Source organism: Sitodiplosis mosellana, unplaced genomic scaffold (genome assembly GCF_009176505.1).
Source record: "Sitodiplosis mosellana isolate CC-2019 unplaced genomic scaffold, AAFC_SMos_1.0 Smas_scaffold_1, whole genome shotgun sequence".
In the NCBI taxonomy this organism is placed as follows: Eukaryota; Metazoa; Arthropoda; class Insecta; order Diptera; family Cecidomyiidae; genus Sitodiplosis; species Sitodiplosis mosellana.
Genome location: NW_022595244.1, coordinates 14,058,223 through 14,075,117, shown reverse-complemented (window position 1 = coordinate 14,075,117; position 16,895 = coordinate 14,058,223). Strand labels below are relative to the sequence as shown.

At 36.8% G+C, this 16,895-nt stretch overlaps 1 protein-coding gene across 16 annotated transcripts in view; it reads right to left on the bottom strand.

Moving 5' to 3' along the window:
* Positions 1 to 16,519, bottom strand: part of LOC129580279 (protein groucho) — a 61,588-nt gene extending 45,069 nt beyond the window's left edge. For 7 of the 16 annotated variants that reach the window (XM_055470548.1, XM_055470559.1, XM_055470560.1 and 4 more), the window contains exon 1: positions 14,408 to 16,425. In XM_055470548.1, coding sequence (XP_055326523.1) covers positions 14,408 to 14,443 — 36 coding nt within the window. In that variant the 5' untranslated portion in view covers positions 14,444 to 16,425. Of the gene's footprint in view, positions 1 to 14,407 lie in introns of all 16 variants that reach the window. The other 9 variants (XM_055470561.1, XM_055470554.1, XM_055470558.1 and 6 more) reach the window with 5 other exon arrangements.
* Between the last annotated feature and the right edge of the window lie 376 nt (positions 16,520 to 16,895).

The window sequence follows — 16,895 nt, the reverse complement described above, 5'->3', positions numbered from 1 at the left end:
TCGTGAAAAGGAAACGCAATGAATGGAGCAGTTTGGGGTAATTGCAATTTTCATTTCAGACCGATGGGTTGTTCTCTTCTTTTTTTTTGTTCATATCGGTCGACTCTCTAAAACCAAACAAACCGATAGGTTGCCACTTTTTAGTCGCCGAATTATTCATATGAATTTTCAATATTGTTTCGTTATATTTATGCATACACTTCGCGATTCAAATGTTTTTTTTTATCGGTTCAGTTCCGTGGTTATTGACTGTGTATTTACGATTTATTCCGCGTGGATTGTTTACATTCATCCATTTATCGCGGCGAACGTATGTGCTTTTTATTGTAAACAGTCTGTGTTTGTTTCCCATTTTCGACCGATATTCGATATATACACGAATATGTTTTTCCAATAAATTAAATCCAGCCGGATGATTATTTGGCACACAGTCACACGCACATTTTTTTTGTGTGAACTTCCAACGGAATTCATTTCAAACGAGCAATTTTTGGGTCGAAAATCAAAATTGCGGCGGAGGGAGGGACAGAGCAACAACGGCTGATTTTATGTAATTACACCATAATCTAAAATCAAACAACCCATATGAAACGGTCCTCATGTTGCCTTGAATGATGTAAACAAAACAAAAAATCACTGTATATTGAATGATGAATTTCAATTATATATTACAATGAAACCGCGAAAATTGTTCACGTTCGTGTTGAAAAGTTGTGTGTGCACATTAGTTTTTTTTTCTGTTATAGCTCATTTGATTCAATATCATTGCTGGTTCGATATGCATCAGTTTTCATATCTTGTGCAATTAAATATGCAACAGCGCCTGGATAATAATGATCAAATTGACACACAAAAAAAACACTTTTCAACTGTTTAAATACAACGAAATATTAATGAAGCCAAAAACAAGTGTCGGTTTTGTGGCGTGTTAACGATAATAAAAGCCCAAAAGCCTGGCATTAGTTACACGCAAACGAGTTCTAGATATTTTTTCTCCGTCAGTGTGTGAAATTTCTAAATTCTTTGATATGAAATGTGCTCACTGAGTACCGTCCTTTCGGCAGATCAGAACCGTGTCGAGTGGCCGGGGTCAGTTCCAATCACAATGAAAATAATGTATGATGAGCATCGGTGTGATTGATGCTTTAATTTGTCATCAAATGTAATACAATTTATCTAATAAGCAACTGTCAATCACCAGACAGAGTGACACATTCAATGATAAAGCAAAATCTCATGCGGTAAATGTACTTAGTACATTGTACTATAGTGTTGGCGGTGTAAGCTTGTGTGTGCCATGTTGTTAAATTGTTATTGCTGTTGTTGTTGCGGTGGTGTTTCGACCGTGTCTAGCTGGCTGATTGGTCGGATGAAAAATTGAAGTGCAAAAAAAAGAACACAAGCTACGAATTGTACAAATTATAAGCGCACACTCGTACAGATCATGTTCATTAAAGAAGACATTAATTTGAATAATTTATGAGTTCAATTCAAATAAACACTATCAAAGTTGTTGAACGAATGAAGTATAATCGGCGAAATGATGCAAAAAATGAATGATGCGAATGAAAGAACAATGAAGAATACGGCGACTGTAGACATACGGCTACATGGAAGCATACGTACGCGAATAAATTGCTGCTAAGAAATGAGTAGTCAACAGACGACCGCCGCATAGCTGAACAGCAAAGTAGAGAAAAAAAATGCGAATAAAATGAAAACGATGAAATTAAAACCATGCACACAAACACCAAACTCAAATCGATTGCCTGATTCACACAGGGCATACAATGTGCGGTCGTTTATGGACGTAATAATCGGCATCTTTGAGATTGCCCACGGAAAAAAAGGCGAATAACAAACAACACAAATAACACAACGCGCTTTTTTCTACTCGCCTTTATGAAGCGCGCTGAGAGCAACAACAAAAAATTTACGTTATTTCAGCAGTCAGAATGTTGAGAATCGTGTTTTTTTCCCATACGTGTGTATTTTGTTCTCTTTTCTCTTTTTTTTGCAACGATCGCCGTTGTACATATTTGACGCTAACATCATCAGACGGCGCGAATGATATAAACAACAGCGGCGGCGGTGGCAGCAGCAGCAACAGCAGCAACAGCAGCAACAGCGGCAGCAGCGATTATACGCATTATAAACATATGCGAAAACCTCAAATCAACCGGCCGCATACCACAAAGCATATACACACAGGGAGCGAGAGATCAAATGAGCGCGCAAAAGAGAAGCGCACAGAGACGCGTGATTCAAGGCACACCAAGAGCAAATTATTCGAATAAACGAACGGACGAATGAACGAGCGAGCGAGCAGAAGAAAAAAACGGGCAGATAAAAGAGAATCGGTTTAAAACATCATTATAAATAAATTATATTCGTAAATTTGAAAAACAACACTCAAAAAATGAAGCAGCAAAATGATCAGATAATCGACTAACCGAGCAATGTGGCGATGACGACGAATTATAGCGATCAAAAAAGAATATATATGCAAACACACGCAGAGAGAAAGAGAGAGAGAGAGAGAGAGAGAGAGAGAGCCGCATGTAGTAGAATAAACAGCAAGCAAAACCGAATCGACGCTACAAGAGAATACATTTCGACACAAAATGGCATGAGACAGAAAGAGCGAGCGCGCAGTTGATTGAATGAATGGGTTGAATTGATTGTGGCCCGATTTTGTCGGTTTGTTAGTTATTTCTTCTTCTTTTTTTTCATTTTATTTTGTAATTTAAATTAATCTTATAATCGTGTGCCATTAGCATTTTTTGCATTTGACAATGAGCGCGATTATTGTTATTGTTTTTGTTCTTTTCACTCTACCTCTCCACGCTCTCGTTTCGTCACCACGAATTCGCGCAAAAACAGACATTTTTTTCTGTTTTGTTTTTGTTGCCTCTCTGTTCGCTTCGATGATTGAAATATTTTTGCGCGTTTCTCCTTCATTCCTCGCGTTATATACTATTTCTGTTTCAATTTATACATTCTGGTTTGACGGTTTTTTTCGAGTTCGTTTATATTTTTCGTTTGTTTCATTTCATTGGCAAATCAATGCAAATCATTTCACTAAAAACATGGAATTCGTTGAAATAATTTTGTTACTGGTGATCTTTACGCTTCGTGTGCTATGATTGGATAGAATCGTTCGCCGCTTTTTTTCGCTGATGAAAAGTGATAGGCGAACGAGAGAGCACAAAAGGCAATAGCATCTGATTTGATGAGTGTGAAATTAATAATAATTTTCAATGGTATGATGTGTGTATATATATTCGCTTCGTATTCAATTCACAATCGAGTGGCGCACAGAAGAAGTGCAAAGAATAGTGAAAAGCGCAATTTAACTTCATTATGTGTGAAATGTATAGGAAAAAATAACAAAATTAATAGCTATTTGATCTCATTTTATGTGTTCATCGGGTTTTTCTCTTCCTCTTCTTCTCCTTCGTTCAGTTTCGTTTCAACAAGTCGACACACAGGAATTTGGGAATTGACATTCATGAATGTTGTACGCGTGGCCATACGGTCTCGCATCTATTTTCGAGCGGTTACTAAATATAAATACAAAATGAATATCCCTCTCGTCGCTCTCTGCTCCTCTTCTGTCGTTGTATTTCTGTTGTTCTTCTTCTATTTGAAAATGTGAATCTAGTTCGGTTTCCAGATTTGTTGTGGCATTCAAGCTTCGCGCCTTCATTTCGTTTGTAAAAGTTTATCAAAATCATTCAGCTTGATATATGGCCTAACACAAGTGAGAAAGATATTTCAAAATACACACAACCAAAATGGAGTACAGTATGAAATTCAAAAACAAACGAGAACATGAGCAATTAAGTGATGAATTTGAATGTTCGAGTAGGTGGCGAACAGAGATATGAACACAAACGAATGAAACCAAACAAAAACCAGTCGAGAGAAAAAGAAAAAAAACGAATAGAAAACACACAATTAATGCCAACCATTTGTTTGCCATACATACACCAGATAATCAGCTAATAAATTACGTTATTTAAAGTGAGTGGAGAAAATAACGAGTTTGAATGCTCACGCGCACTCGAGTCAACGAGCCAGCGCAAGTGAGCACATGAATTGCGGAAAGCAAAGTACAATAACGATTGCTTACACCAATATTCCAAATAAAATGCCATGTGTAAATAGCAGCACCAAAATAATAAACCACTCAGTTATTACTGAACCGAATTTGGTTTTTATCTTAAATTAAATTTTTTCCATAATTCAAGCGATTTTATACTTGAGCTGTTCTTGAGTTTGATTTTTTTTTCTCGTTTTTCTGAGTTGTAAACACAAACACGGCACATTCGTTTTTCATATACAACAAATTTACCAAATCAGATACGATCAGTTTCGGTTCCATGCATGTGGCGAAAGGCAGAGCCAAGCCGAACGGAAAGAGCGAAGGAGAGTGAGAGAGCAGAAACAAAAAATTGAAAAATGTAATTGGTCTCCCCCATATTTAATTGCATGTATCAATTAATTTTCCACTTTGGTTTTCGCCTCTTGCATGATTACATTTTCGTTCTCCTTTCATCGATTCTTTGTGCGCATGAGAGAATCTTGGCAAAGCGCGAGCACAAAGAACAAAGGGAACAAGTGAAATGTATATAGCCGCGCGAATGAAACGAATTGAACGAATCCAACCACAGCATCATTGATATCGTTTTCGATGAATCAAAGCACTCACAACGACTGATGCAACAGCAGCAGCATCACATGTATCAAACCGAGTGGAACACAAAATAAAACAGCGATGAATACAAAACCAAAACAAATAAAAAATATGCACGGCATTCTGGCGCGATATAGATGAAGTACATGCATTCAATTTGTAACAATTACTGCGAATGCGTTAAATTCAGCATCAACGTCGACGTTTCGAGGTAAAAATCCACGATTCCAGGAAATATTTCGATTGAAAATGCATTATTTTTTTTCATTTTCACATTTTCAGCTAGAATGCATGACCAATTCAATAAATGATGTCAAATCGATACACATCGCTATGTGTGTGTGGAGTGTCAATTTCAATTCCGTTGGCAAAGATTTTCTTTTGTGAATATTTGTGGCAGAGATCAGACAATATGTATTCACATGCGTCATATATCGAATGCAAATAGTGCCGTACTTAACGCAAATCAAATGAATTGAGTTTGCACACACAGAGAGAGAGTGAATGCTGTGTACATCACACAAAAGCCATTTATCCGGCACATGCCATGGATAAGCAAGAATTGATTAAAATCCAGCGAAGATGAATGATTGAATGAAGGAGCTAGTAGCAGCGATTTTCGCCTGCAAAGATTTTGCTCCGCCATTCAATGGGATTTTAAACAACGAACTGCATACATACATCGATCGACACAACAAACATATTTACCGAGACTTGCTTCGTGAGTAATCGGTATTGCATCTTTGCTACATTGACAACCGCTCCCTTCATTATCCGCATTCCGTCAGACGAACGAACCAGCGCACTTGGATCAAGCATTCTATCGTTGTTGGCAAATTTCGAGCTTCTACCAACGGAGCAAAGGAGATAGAGAGATAGAGAGAGAGAGAGAGAGAGAGAGAGAGAGAGAGAGAGAGAGAGAGCTGTAACATCATTTTTGGTGATAAATTCTCCACCTCCAAACCTCATTCAACATTGTATTTAACGAGCACATTGAGTCCATCCACAGACACACTAATCCCTATCAATGATGTTTTCCATTAACTTTCAACGTTGTAATTTGCCAATTTATATAGTGTAGACACCGTATGCGAACGTTGAGTGTGCATCAATTGCTCGCTCTTCCTCTCTCTCTCTCTCACCCTCTCATCCGCTCTCTGTCGCTATGTAAATAAATATATGGATGGATAGAGTGAATTCTGGCAGATACCACACCGCTCGATGCATGATATTCTTTTGATAGTTGCTTTGTATGCTCACTAATTTAATTGTTTTGCATATCATGGAAAATGGAACACACTGAACATGAGTATCGATGAAGCAAGTGCATCGTACCGTTTCTGCACTCAGCGATGTGTATTCAAATATGCTGAAATGTACATTGAATCCAGGCGTTCGCCCGATTCAATTAATCTGTAAAGATTTTGTTACATGCGATCGATTCGTTTACAGATAATAAAATCCATAACATCATTACAGTATCACACTCAATGCACTCACAGCTTGAACGCTAACATTCCATTGCAAATGATGGATGTTTGCATAATTTGATTTTCATCGAACGAAGAACTATTCTACTTTGTCGCTCGTCATTCATACAATTACCTCTCCAACTTGAATGTTATTGTTATTTTCGTTGCGCTCTGCATCGTTGCCAAAATAAATAACTTTATTGGAAAGTTGAAAATCATTACGAGCACATCAAATATAATCAAGCATTACAAATTAGCACAATTCATACACCCCAGAATGCACGTCTATTGGGCCATAGGTTCGACGAAAAACGAAACACTGAAAATTTAACGCAACCCAAAAACTGCAGTTGAAATGTACAAACGCCGTATACGCTGAAAATTCAATTAGACACTTATTAAGCTATTAAGTGGCGTTGCTCAATGACTTCAAATGCTGATCCGGTTGCCGGAGACAAAGAGTGAGAACGAAACAGAGGAGGAAATAAACAGCAACAATTCAAAATTATCGAGAACCCCATTTTGTCTGATGCAGCGTAGCACACAAATACACTGGGTACACACAGCAGTACAGTTTCATCCGTTTCGGGTGGTTGCTTTCTCGTTTCGGTAAAAGTCAGTACGTGCAAAGTGGAAAATGAAACGTAATCTCTACCGTACGTAACAACACAAGCCGCGAAGGGAAGAGAGTGGGTGAGCGAGTGAGTGAGTATGAGCGCGCGCGGTGTAAAGCATTCGTTTTAAATTGGAAAATGTAAAATTAACGTGAGCCCTCTTCATTTACCATTGACTTGAATTTGCACGGAATAAAGTGCTCCGTGTATGTATGAAAATCACAGCCCGAGAATAAAAAAGCGTTCGCAACAAATTACATACTATAGTATGCGCGTGTTATAGGGGGAGTTAGTTATGTTGTATCACACTTACGAAATACCACCATCGCAATAAATAATTCATTTACTGATAAATACGTTTCACAATTTTCGGAAACTGATTGTGTGTTGAGTGGTTAAAAAGGCACAAATTCTTGTTCACTCCACTCATGTTCACTTTTGTTGGCATGTTTGTAAAGGAAATATATGAATACGCCTCTCTGATTAAAAAAAAGATTTTTTTTTTATGAAAATTAGTAGCCATCTGTGGCACATCACACTTGAAGTAGACGGAAGCGAAACATGTTTTAAATTTTGATACGGAAACAATTTTGTGTGTTATTTTGGTGATATTGCAATCGGAATGTGATAAAGTCGTTTGAATCAACTTGAAATTCCAATGTGGACTCTCATATTTTTTAGAGGAATTTTTTCGACTCAAAATTTTCTTCTTTAAGGAAAACAAAGAAGGAAATGAATCATACTCTTAGTTGTGAAACTCTAACGCTGATATATGATATGAAGACAATCAAAGCGACTCTATTTTTTATATAACCAAAGAAGAAGACAAGGGGGAAAGCAGTGATCTAGTACTGCATTTAATGCTAATTCAATGCCACTAAATTCAAATTAATGCTATTCACTGCAATCCACTCCTGTCAAAACAGTAATCTAGTACATCAATCGATGACAGCAGTGGATTGCAGTGAATAGCATTGTTTTGAATTTAAAGGCATTGAATTGGCATTGAATCGGCACTGAATGCAGTACTAGATTACTACTTTCCCCCTTGGAAGAAGATGATATTCATTTCGTTCAACTATAACCGTATATCTTCGAGAGTAATACATCAATTTCGATGAAAATAAATTTGAAACCATTTTGATTGTGCAACCATATTTTCTTTTTCCTCTTCTCATTGCTCTCATCGTGGAACTTGACAAAAACACTGAATCAGACGTCATCGTTTCCGAAATCAATGGGGATCACTTTTCGATTATATGAAAAGAATATATATATTGTTATCTCACAATGTCTTTCATCAAATAAATGAGTATCGTAGTGAATCCTTCAGCAACAATAATAATAACGACATTCAACGATTGCCATGCATTCACTCACAATGTGCGCGCGCCCCACAACTGTCGATACGATTTTCGATTGGCTTCATCTGTTCGTAGCTTTTTCCACTTGAACTAACTCCAAGAAATAAATAACATCAAATGAAATACACATGCCGAGATTGGATTGGAGAAGAAGAAAGAAATGTATGGATTTATTTTTATTTGTTCCCAATTTGAAGGAGTCGCTGCAACAAGGGCTTCTTTTTGCCACCTTCTTGCCATTTATTTTCCCTTTGAAAATCAAAATACTTGTGTGATGTTGTAGTACGTGAAATTGGAACAGACCGTTACATGAAAAATAGGTCGACAGCACGAGAGCAAACAAAAATAAATATGGCGAAATGAATCACCAAGGAAGGGCATGTCGTTGATTTACGTTTTTCTTTTTGAACACAAGAACACCACTGTTGACAATCATTTCCATGACTTCCTTGAGAAATTCTTTCTCAAGTGCTTAAATTCGCTGGGGGAGCGAACACATAAAATGACAAGACAGATGAACGGCAAGAGTCATTTGCACTGAATGAGGCGCAACATCGAATAATACTTAACCAAATCGAAGAGATTATTTTACGTCCAATTTTCGATAAACGTCCAAGCAGACCGTATACATTCGCACAAAATGAATACAATTTGACTGGCAGTTTTATGTGAAAGATATGTTTACAAAATTGTTCGCATTACTGGCATGCGGATACGGTCTTCGAATGTGAGCGATAAATTTTATTGCAGAAATTACTATTCTGGTTGGAAACAAGCAGTGACAGTGGAAATGGTGATAAATACGGAACGAATGGAGAAATTCACACTATTATCGCAATTGTCGCCGCCGCCGTCACCAATAATATCAACAATGTGATATCAAATCAAAAATAGTATCGCACATAAAAACTGTGTAGTAAATGAAAATTGTGACATTGTTGAAATACATGTGATATATATATAATAATATATTATTATTAGCAGCACCGTTCAAACAAAACAACAACACTTGACTTTTTATCAAAGTGCAGAGAAGAAAAGAAAATGGTGATGGATCAACAGCGCACCATTTTTATTTCGTTTTATTTTATTTTTTTTCGAGCTGATAGTATTTATACGATCGTGACTAATACAAATACATTCCATCCGATAAAAATCAAGTTGTTAATTAATCAAGTGGCCATATTTTACTGAAATGGGCTAACGATCACTTAGTAATTATGAGTTTGCATAAATAAATGGGCGTGCGCGTTGCTTTGATCAGGAACACACACAGAGTTTGGATGTTGTATATAAAAAATAAGTTTATTTCGTTTGGTTCGGTTCATTAACGTGAAATAAAATGCGTATTTTGAGCACACGACAAAAACGGAAATTTTATCGATTAGAGTCACCGACGTGACCATAAATAATGACTTGAAACCACTTAATTAATTATACTTTGCAACACTTGACACTTTTCAAGAGACTCTAAACCGTGAATCAGACAAAATATTTTTTTCTATCTCTACATTTCGTTTCTATTTGGCTTGTCAATTTGTCCGCATTGGGATCGTTTATTGTTGAAATCTTTATTTAGTATTATTAAATTTGATTACACTGATACTTGAGAATATTGTACTTTTTAACAAGTGTCCATCGCCATTTCATACGCAGTGGTTTTTTTGCACAAAATCGTTGAAATTGAATTTGTCAAATAAAGTCGATTCGAATCAAAAAAAAAGTCTAAAAGCAATGCGAAATACTTGATAAAGCGCTTGTTGACCATTTTGACGGTGATAATGCATATAAACATGAAAAAACAATTCGGGTGTAATAACAGAAACTTAGTGACAGTTCCACTTGCACAATCACCTTATCAATGATTAACATGGAGAGCTTCTGGCGACTCTGAGAAGAAAACATAACAGCAACTGCATGTTTGTGCCTCGCGCGCACATTGTTACACATCACATCATCGTCAGCACATATCGCGCTGCATACATACTCTAGTATAGCACATGGCAAAGCCAAAGACGATGTGAACGTCAACACTTTTTTTTCTGTATGGAATAAATCGACACTCGAATGTAATTCAAATCGTACGGTACAAGTGCATGGGTTTTGTTTTTTTTTACGCACAAGACGTCTTGTCGACCTATTAAAAGAAACACTCGACAAAGAAATAAGTGTGAAGAACAATATAAGACGCGGAGAAAAAAGAAAGAGTAATAACAGTTTTTATCACGTTATCAACTTTTGTAAATCTCACGTCATTAACTTTGTTCAGATGTTGAATTCCATTTTCAATTTCCACTCGTTCGCTAACAAATGACGACGCTGTCGAGTGATGTTTTAAATGGAACAGATATTTGTGTCTTGTTGAAAATTCACTTTAATCATGATTTGAAGCAGAAAAAAAGGCTGGATTAATTTTTTGCGATTCATCGATTTATTTGGCGTGTTTTGTGAAAAGCACAAGTGACCACTCGCCGAACACTCTCCAGCAGTAAGTGAGTGAATGAGTTTGAAAAGCAAACGAATCACGCTCACTAGCTCCGGATATGGTGCTCATAAAATTATCACAATTTCAGTTTTATGGTTCACACAGAGGAAGAAAAGTAACACAAAGAAAACTGAAAAGAAATGGTGCCTCAGTGTGTGAGTGGTGTTTATGTGTGCGCGCGCTGTTCAACAGCTTGGCAAACAATCAATCGAAAATACATTAAAAATGCTGGATGCGTGCATAAAGGAAACATGAAAAATTACACAAAATTAACTCAATTATAAGTAATTAGGCGAATTAACATAGCTTTCTCTCTCTCTCTCTCTCTCTCTCTCTCTCTCTCTCTCTCTCTCTCTTTCACTCTCTCGTTTGCTCTTCGTATTCGCGCGTCGTCTTTTTCATTAAGCGTCTTTGTGTTTTCATGAAGATTTTTTTAGCATTAATTTTTTAACCGTTGCTTAGTGCGTTCGCGCTGAAAGCACGTCAAAGAACTCGATAGCACGAAAGCGGCTATAAAGAACCATCAATCGTGTAAAGTGGAAGAAATAGCGAGCAAAAAGAAAGAAAAACAACAAAACCTTTTTGCAGCCGACGAAAATGAATTGCTTGTGTATGGAGGGCAATGTAGGCATTCGGTTAAACGAATGCGGAAAGAAAAACGTATAAAAATGAAACAACAACACCACCAACAGTCGATGATGTTTTATGTGAAGATGAAGAAACATAAACGAACCGCGAAAAGTATGAAATTACGAGCGATGGCAATAATACGGGGCCAAGTGGAATGAAGTAAAAACAACTGAATACTTATGAAATACGTACCAGCAGCACAAATGATTCAATGCACAAAGAATGGAATAGCGGACGTACAGAAGGGAGAAGCAGAAATAGAAAATAAAATAGGAATTTAACAACTTAAGTAACACCAAAACCACGAGCGCCAAACCAAGCATATGCATTCGATGTAACGGCAAGGAATAGCGAACGATATAGGAACAAGGAAAAAACACAAACACACACATAGTATTCACAAACATCAAACGTGGAAAATGAATTGCGACCACAAAGGACAAAATGAACATGACAAATAACAATTAAAGAGCATGGCACCAGAATTACTATCGTTGGCAATTGCGGATAGACAACAGATGTATAGAGTAACAAAATATTAATCAACGTCGATCTATTAAATTGACTAATCATAAAAATAAAGCCGCAATACGTTGCTACCAAATCAGTGGTCTGTACAGCGTACAAGAATGCAGCCAATGTGCATGTGATATGTGGATATGATGATGATGATGCATCGGTATGGAATGTGCGCAATAATGCATGAACATGTGTATGCAACGAATGAGGCGAAGCGCGCATTCATAATTTATTAAAACATGCATGACATGGAATGAATCATGCCGTCATCTCAAAGAAAACTGCATCGGCAAGCGGACCGAGCGCCCATCGTTCACATCATACACAAAAGTTAAAAAGATATGATAAATGAAGCGCGAAAATAATGACACTCATTCGTTCACACATGAGCTCAAAGCCCAACCTCCCGAAGAAAAAAAGCAACAACACAATTACTTGCTCTCGTTCAAAACCATGTTCTCTCCCATATACTTAGCGAACGAAGCTGATTTCTTTTCCTTCGTCTGTGTGACATGTTGTACGGTATTCAGAATCATTTGTAATGGAGAAAATTGCATTCATTCGCCCAACAAAACCATCTCAAGTATGCGGCGTAATTTGTTCTCCGGTTACCGCCGCACTATTTGGCATAGCTCTTGATAGTTGCATTCGGCAACGTCATTATTTCAATGAGTGTGTCGCTTTGTGTGCGCCTTCAATCATTGCAAGCGGCTTTTTTTCATGCCTTCCAATAGACAAATGATGAAATGGAAGAAGATTGTCGCCATATTTCTGGCGTTGTGTGTGTGTATGTTGTTGTTGTTTTTTTTCTCTTCATATTCATTCTTCTCATTTTTGCATGGAATAAATAAATCGATTGAAAGGTTCACGTTGTGGTGAACTGTAATAGCAACAAAACAAACACATGTATAACCATAAAATTGAAAAAAAAACTGTATTTCATGCTTTAATTAAACCCGTTCATTTATTTAAATGCATATAACGTGTAATTAGAACAAGGATTGTGCATTTAGACTCGTAAAATAAAATTGACATATTTACTTTGCATTTCGCGCGCGCGCGCTCACGCTCAAGCGTTCTGCTATCTCCACTTCATCCTGCATCGATGACGGGAGCTCGCGCGAGCGCGGCATCATTGAGAGATGAATGAAACAAATGAAAACGAAACAAGCAGAGAAAGAATGATGAAACAGAAAGAAAAAAATATCCACACAAACACAGCAGCTCACTCTTGCCGTACAAAAATAAACAGAATTCGTTTAGTGATTGAGGCAGCGCAACACATGCACGCCAATTTAAATATGCAACGAACGGCGTCAGGCGTGATGATAAGTGGCCAATGGTGTTTACTGTACATATTCAGCAAACAAGATTGGAGTTTGAGTGTTACATTTGCATTCAACGTGTATTTATTATTAGCTAAGCACTTTAATTGCTCCTCCGGTTTTTCCATTCTGACGGTTGTTGGTTGCGATTTGCTGCCATTGCCACTCTGCTACTGTGACTGCGATTGCCTGTGGTCTGTGTTCAGACGGTTCAATTATATTTCATTCATTTACTGGTTGAGTTACTATTTTACTCGGTAAACATTGTGTCAAATTGGTTTAATTTCCTCTTTGCCGAAATGCATTCGGTCGCTCTCACTCTCTCTCTCTCTTGCACACTTGCTCGCGTCGCTTCCTCGAAAACCAAATTAAGTTTGGAAAATTGAGTGAAACGATACATATGAATCAGTGCGAAGCAGCTAATTTTAACCTTGTGTTTTTGTAAAATGCATTCAATATTCATTTCATTATTACCTACCGCATAAAATGGAACTTTGATTGCTTGAATATTTATCTCTGTGGCACGGTGCATGGCACTCTCCGTGTCTCTCGCTCTGTGTGTGTCTATAGGCGGTTCATTATGTGATAACTATGTATAAATAAACAGTTTGGGTAGGGTAGTACATGCAACCGCAGGCGATAGACTCTACTGCCATATGTAAATATTTTATCGCTGTCAAGTGTTTTCTATGTGCATTCTGCAAATAATAATATACAGAAAATTGCAATCTTCTTTTGTGTCGCACACCGTTTTAGTTTCACTCTTCATTCAGAATCTGTCCGGTCAAATTATCTCCACGCATTGTATTTATTTTCGCTTTTTTCTGTTTTGTTTTCAAATTAAAATTGAATTGCTCAACACATTCATTACACGGCAAATTATCCGTATTTCGGTTTTGCAATGTCACGTGGTCATCACCAAGTTAATTAACCTTTGCATCTCAATTATCTCGCTATTCACTCGAGAAATGTGTGTTTTTTTTTGCGGCACTGTCTTTCGCCTTTCAGATTTTTGGGGGCAATTTTCTGTGTGTATCACGAAAATAGCTGTTATTCCCCTGAAATGTAGCACCGTTATCGAAAATGATGATAAGATGCGTGAGAGTGAATTTTGATGTCAAGCCTGGTGTTGATTCATTTGTGCTACTGTATACGCAACAAACATGTCAATCTCGTGGAATGTATTTCTATCGAATATTCATGCCAAATATTTGTATTTTCAATGAAACGACGAGGAAAAAAAAACTGTCGAAATCAATAAAGTAGAAGAAGAAAAAAAAATGTATGGGAAATACTTACCGAAGCCGGTGGATGCCTTGCATTTGTTGGATACATTTTGTTTGTGGTTTTTTTGTGGAGATGAATTGTGTCTGAATAAATCCTTTACTGTTTTAATATAATCCAATGATAACGGCCAGGTTTTTGTTTTCAAAACTGAATTCAAATTTACCAGAAAAGAAACGAACTCAAGTTGATTGTATCACTGTATATTCCAATCTGATTAAATTACTTCTAAGAAATCATAAAATGAACCAATCACTGATTTCCGTTTAAATTGAAAATTAAAATAATAATTTTCTAATCGTTGGGGTCTTCAATTCACAGAACTATCGCACTAAAAAAAACTTCACCGCGTTGTTTTCTTCGTTACTTTTTTTTTAATTCTCTTCTTGTATTTTGTTCTTAGAAAGCGGAATTGAGCGCGCGCTTTCAAGTTTCGTACATGTAAAACTAACACACAATATACACGTCAAACGTCAAAAATCTAACCTCAAACGAAGAATGTGTTTTGAAGAGCGTCGCATCAAACAAATACTATCAAAATAGGGTCACACTGTGTGTATGGCTGTGTTATGTGCCACATGAAGATCGAGATATAGAGAAACTACGAATTAAAGCCGAGCGCCGCAATTAATATCATCTGTGTATTGTGCACTAATTGTGAGTGCCAAATGCTTGGGAATTGTGTAACTGTTTAATTCAAACTGATGAGCAAGAAAAGAAGAAGCGGTTGCTTATATATATATATACGAAAATAAAGAATTTTATTTTCTGCTTTGCCGTCGATGTCGATAGCGATCAAAGGCTTTAGCAGTAGCAATACTTTTTTCTTCTTCAAACACTTATTATTGTTGCTTTTTTGTTGTTTTTTTTTTCTCTTCTGTCGGTTTTTATTTGCTCACACACAGGAGATGTAATAAAGCATCTGCAATTAGCACGGTGTTTTTTTATACTCTGTACCTAATTGTGTCGACAAATTTATCTACGTCTCATTTACTTTGAATGTGTTTTCTTTCTGCAGTCGTTTTATGTGCTCCTTCGTGATATTCAAATTCAGGTATCTTCTTCAGATCAAATCACACTCACAAAACTTCCAACAAATGAATGAACAAGAAAAAAATAGCTAAACCGGTGATGACGCTTTGTGTTAGATTAACTTTCCGAACACTCTTTATTGGTTGGAATCTTCTTTTTTTTTCTCTTTCTTTGTTTGTTTTGTAAATATCTGTCGTTTTTCCCCTATTTTTTTCGTTGTTAAACTTATTTTTCGGTTATTTTTTGCCTTTTTTTATTCATCAGAGAGCAAATATTTCGCAATTTCACTGGCGTATATTCCTCACTGTATATTTTTTTTTTATTATTATTTCTTTACTTTTGTCTCTTCTTCACTTGATGAATGCGTTGCTGATCGAGTCGATAAAACACGACTATGATGTCGATGATGTTGTAATTTTACAGCTAAAACCGATGATATCAAACGTTTTTTTCTTTCTGTTGTTATGTGTTGAATGTTGCAGCAAATGAAATTGCTATTTGCCGATTGTTGATTGCGTCGGACGATCAACTCATTATTTGTTTGAAAACTTGCATTGAATTTTTTTTTTGTTTGCTGTGTAAATTAACACTGATGTCTTGCTTTGATCTTCATCCAAGCAATTTATTCTCTTTTAACAAAATTCACAAACAATTGTTCGTCGGATGTGTTGAGAAACTTCGAAAAATCGTAACATTTCGTGCCGTTCCCATGTGTATACCACACTAAGTAAATCCAAAACTTCGATGATGAAAAGAAAAACACACTAAAATATTCTAATTTCTTTTCTTTATATTCACACTGAATAATTCGGTTAAATCACTTAATTTATCTTATAGTCTCAAGTACCGGATGAACGATATTTGGGTGAAATATAAAAAAAAACCAAATCGAAAACCTTCTGTTGTTTGCAATGAGTGAAAAAATAATATTAAACACACGCCGACATGAGCGACAGTCGAAAAATACGACGCGTCCACTTCGATGATTCCCTCGTAAATGCGATTGAACAAACAATCGAATACATAAAATGCGTTGAACCAACGGATACGGAGACGCTGCGTGTGCCGAGTCGTCAGACGCATGTCTATTCGCCAGCAGGCACGTAATCGAGACGACCTGAACGCTTGCCACATATACATAGCACCATGGATCGCACAGTCAATTTGTTTGACTTGATTTGTGTGTATATGTGTGTGTGTGTGTCTCTCTGTCCGTGTGTATGTCTGTGTGGTGGTATGACGGCGTCGTATAGCTCATCGTGTTGTTCGTGTGTTCATTCGGCTCTAATAATGATTTGATATGGTGTTTGGCAGCGCCGATGCACACACTAAATGTGTATAAAGAGCTTTATTTAACCATTGAATTGTCGACGGACGGTTGAGACGTTGTTATGTTTGCCCATTTTCGAAAACGCGATGGAATGAGCTGCTTTTGATGCCCATTTTCCTATTTGTTTATTGTTTTTGCCAA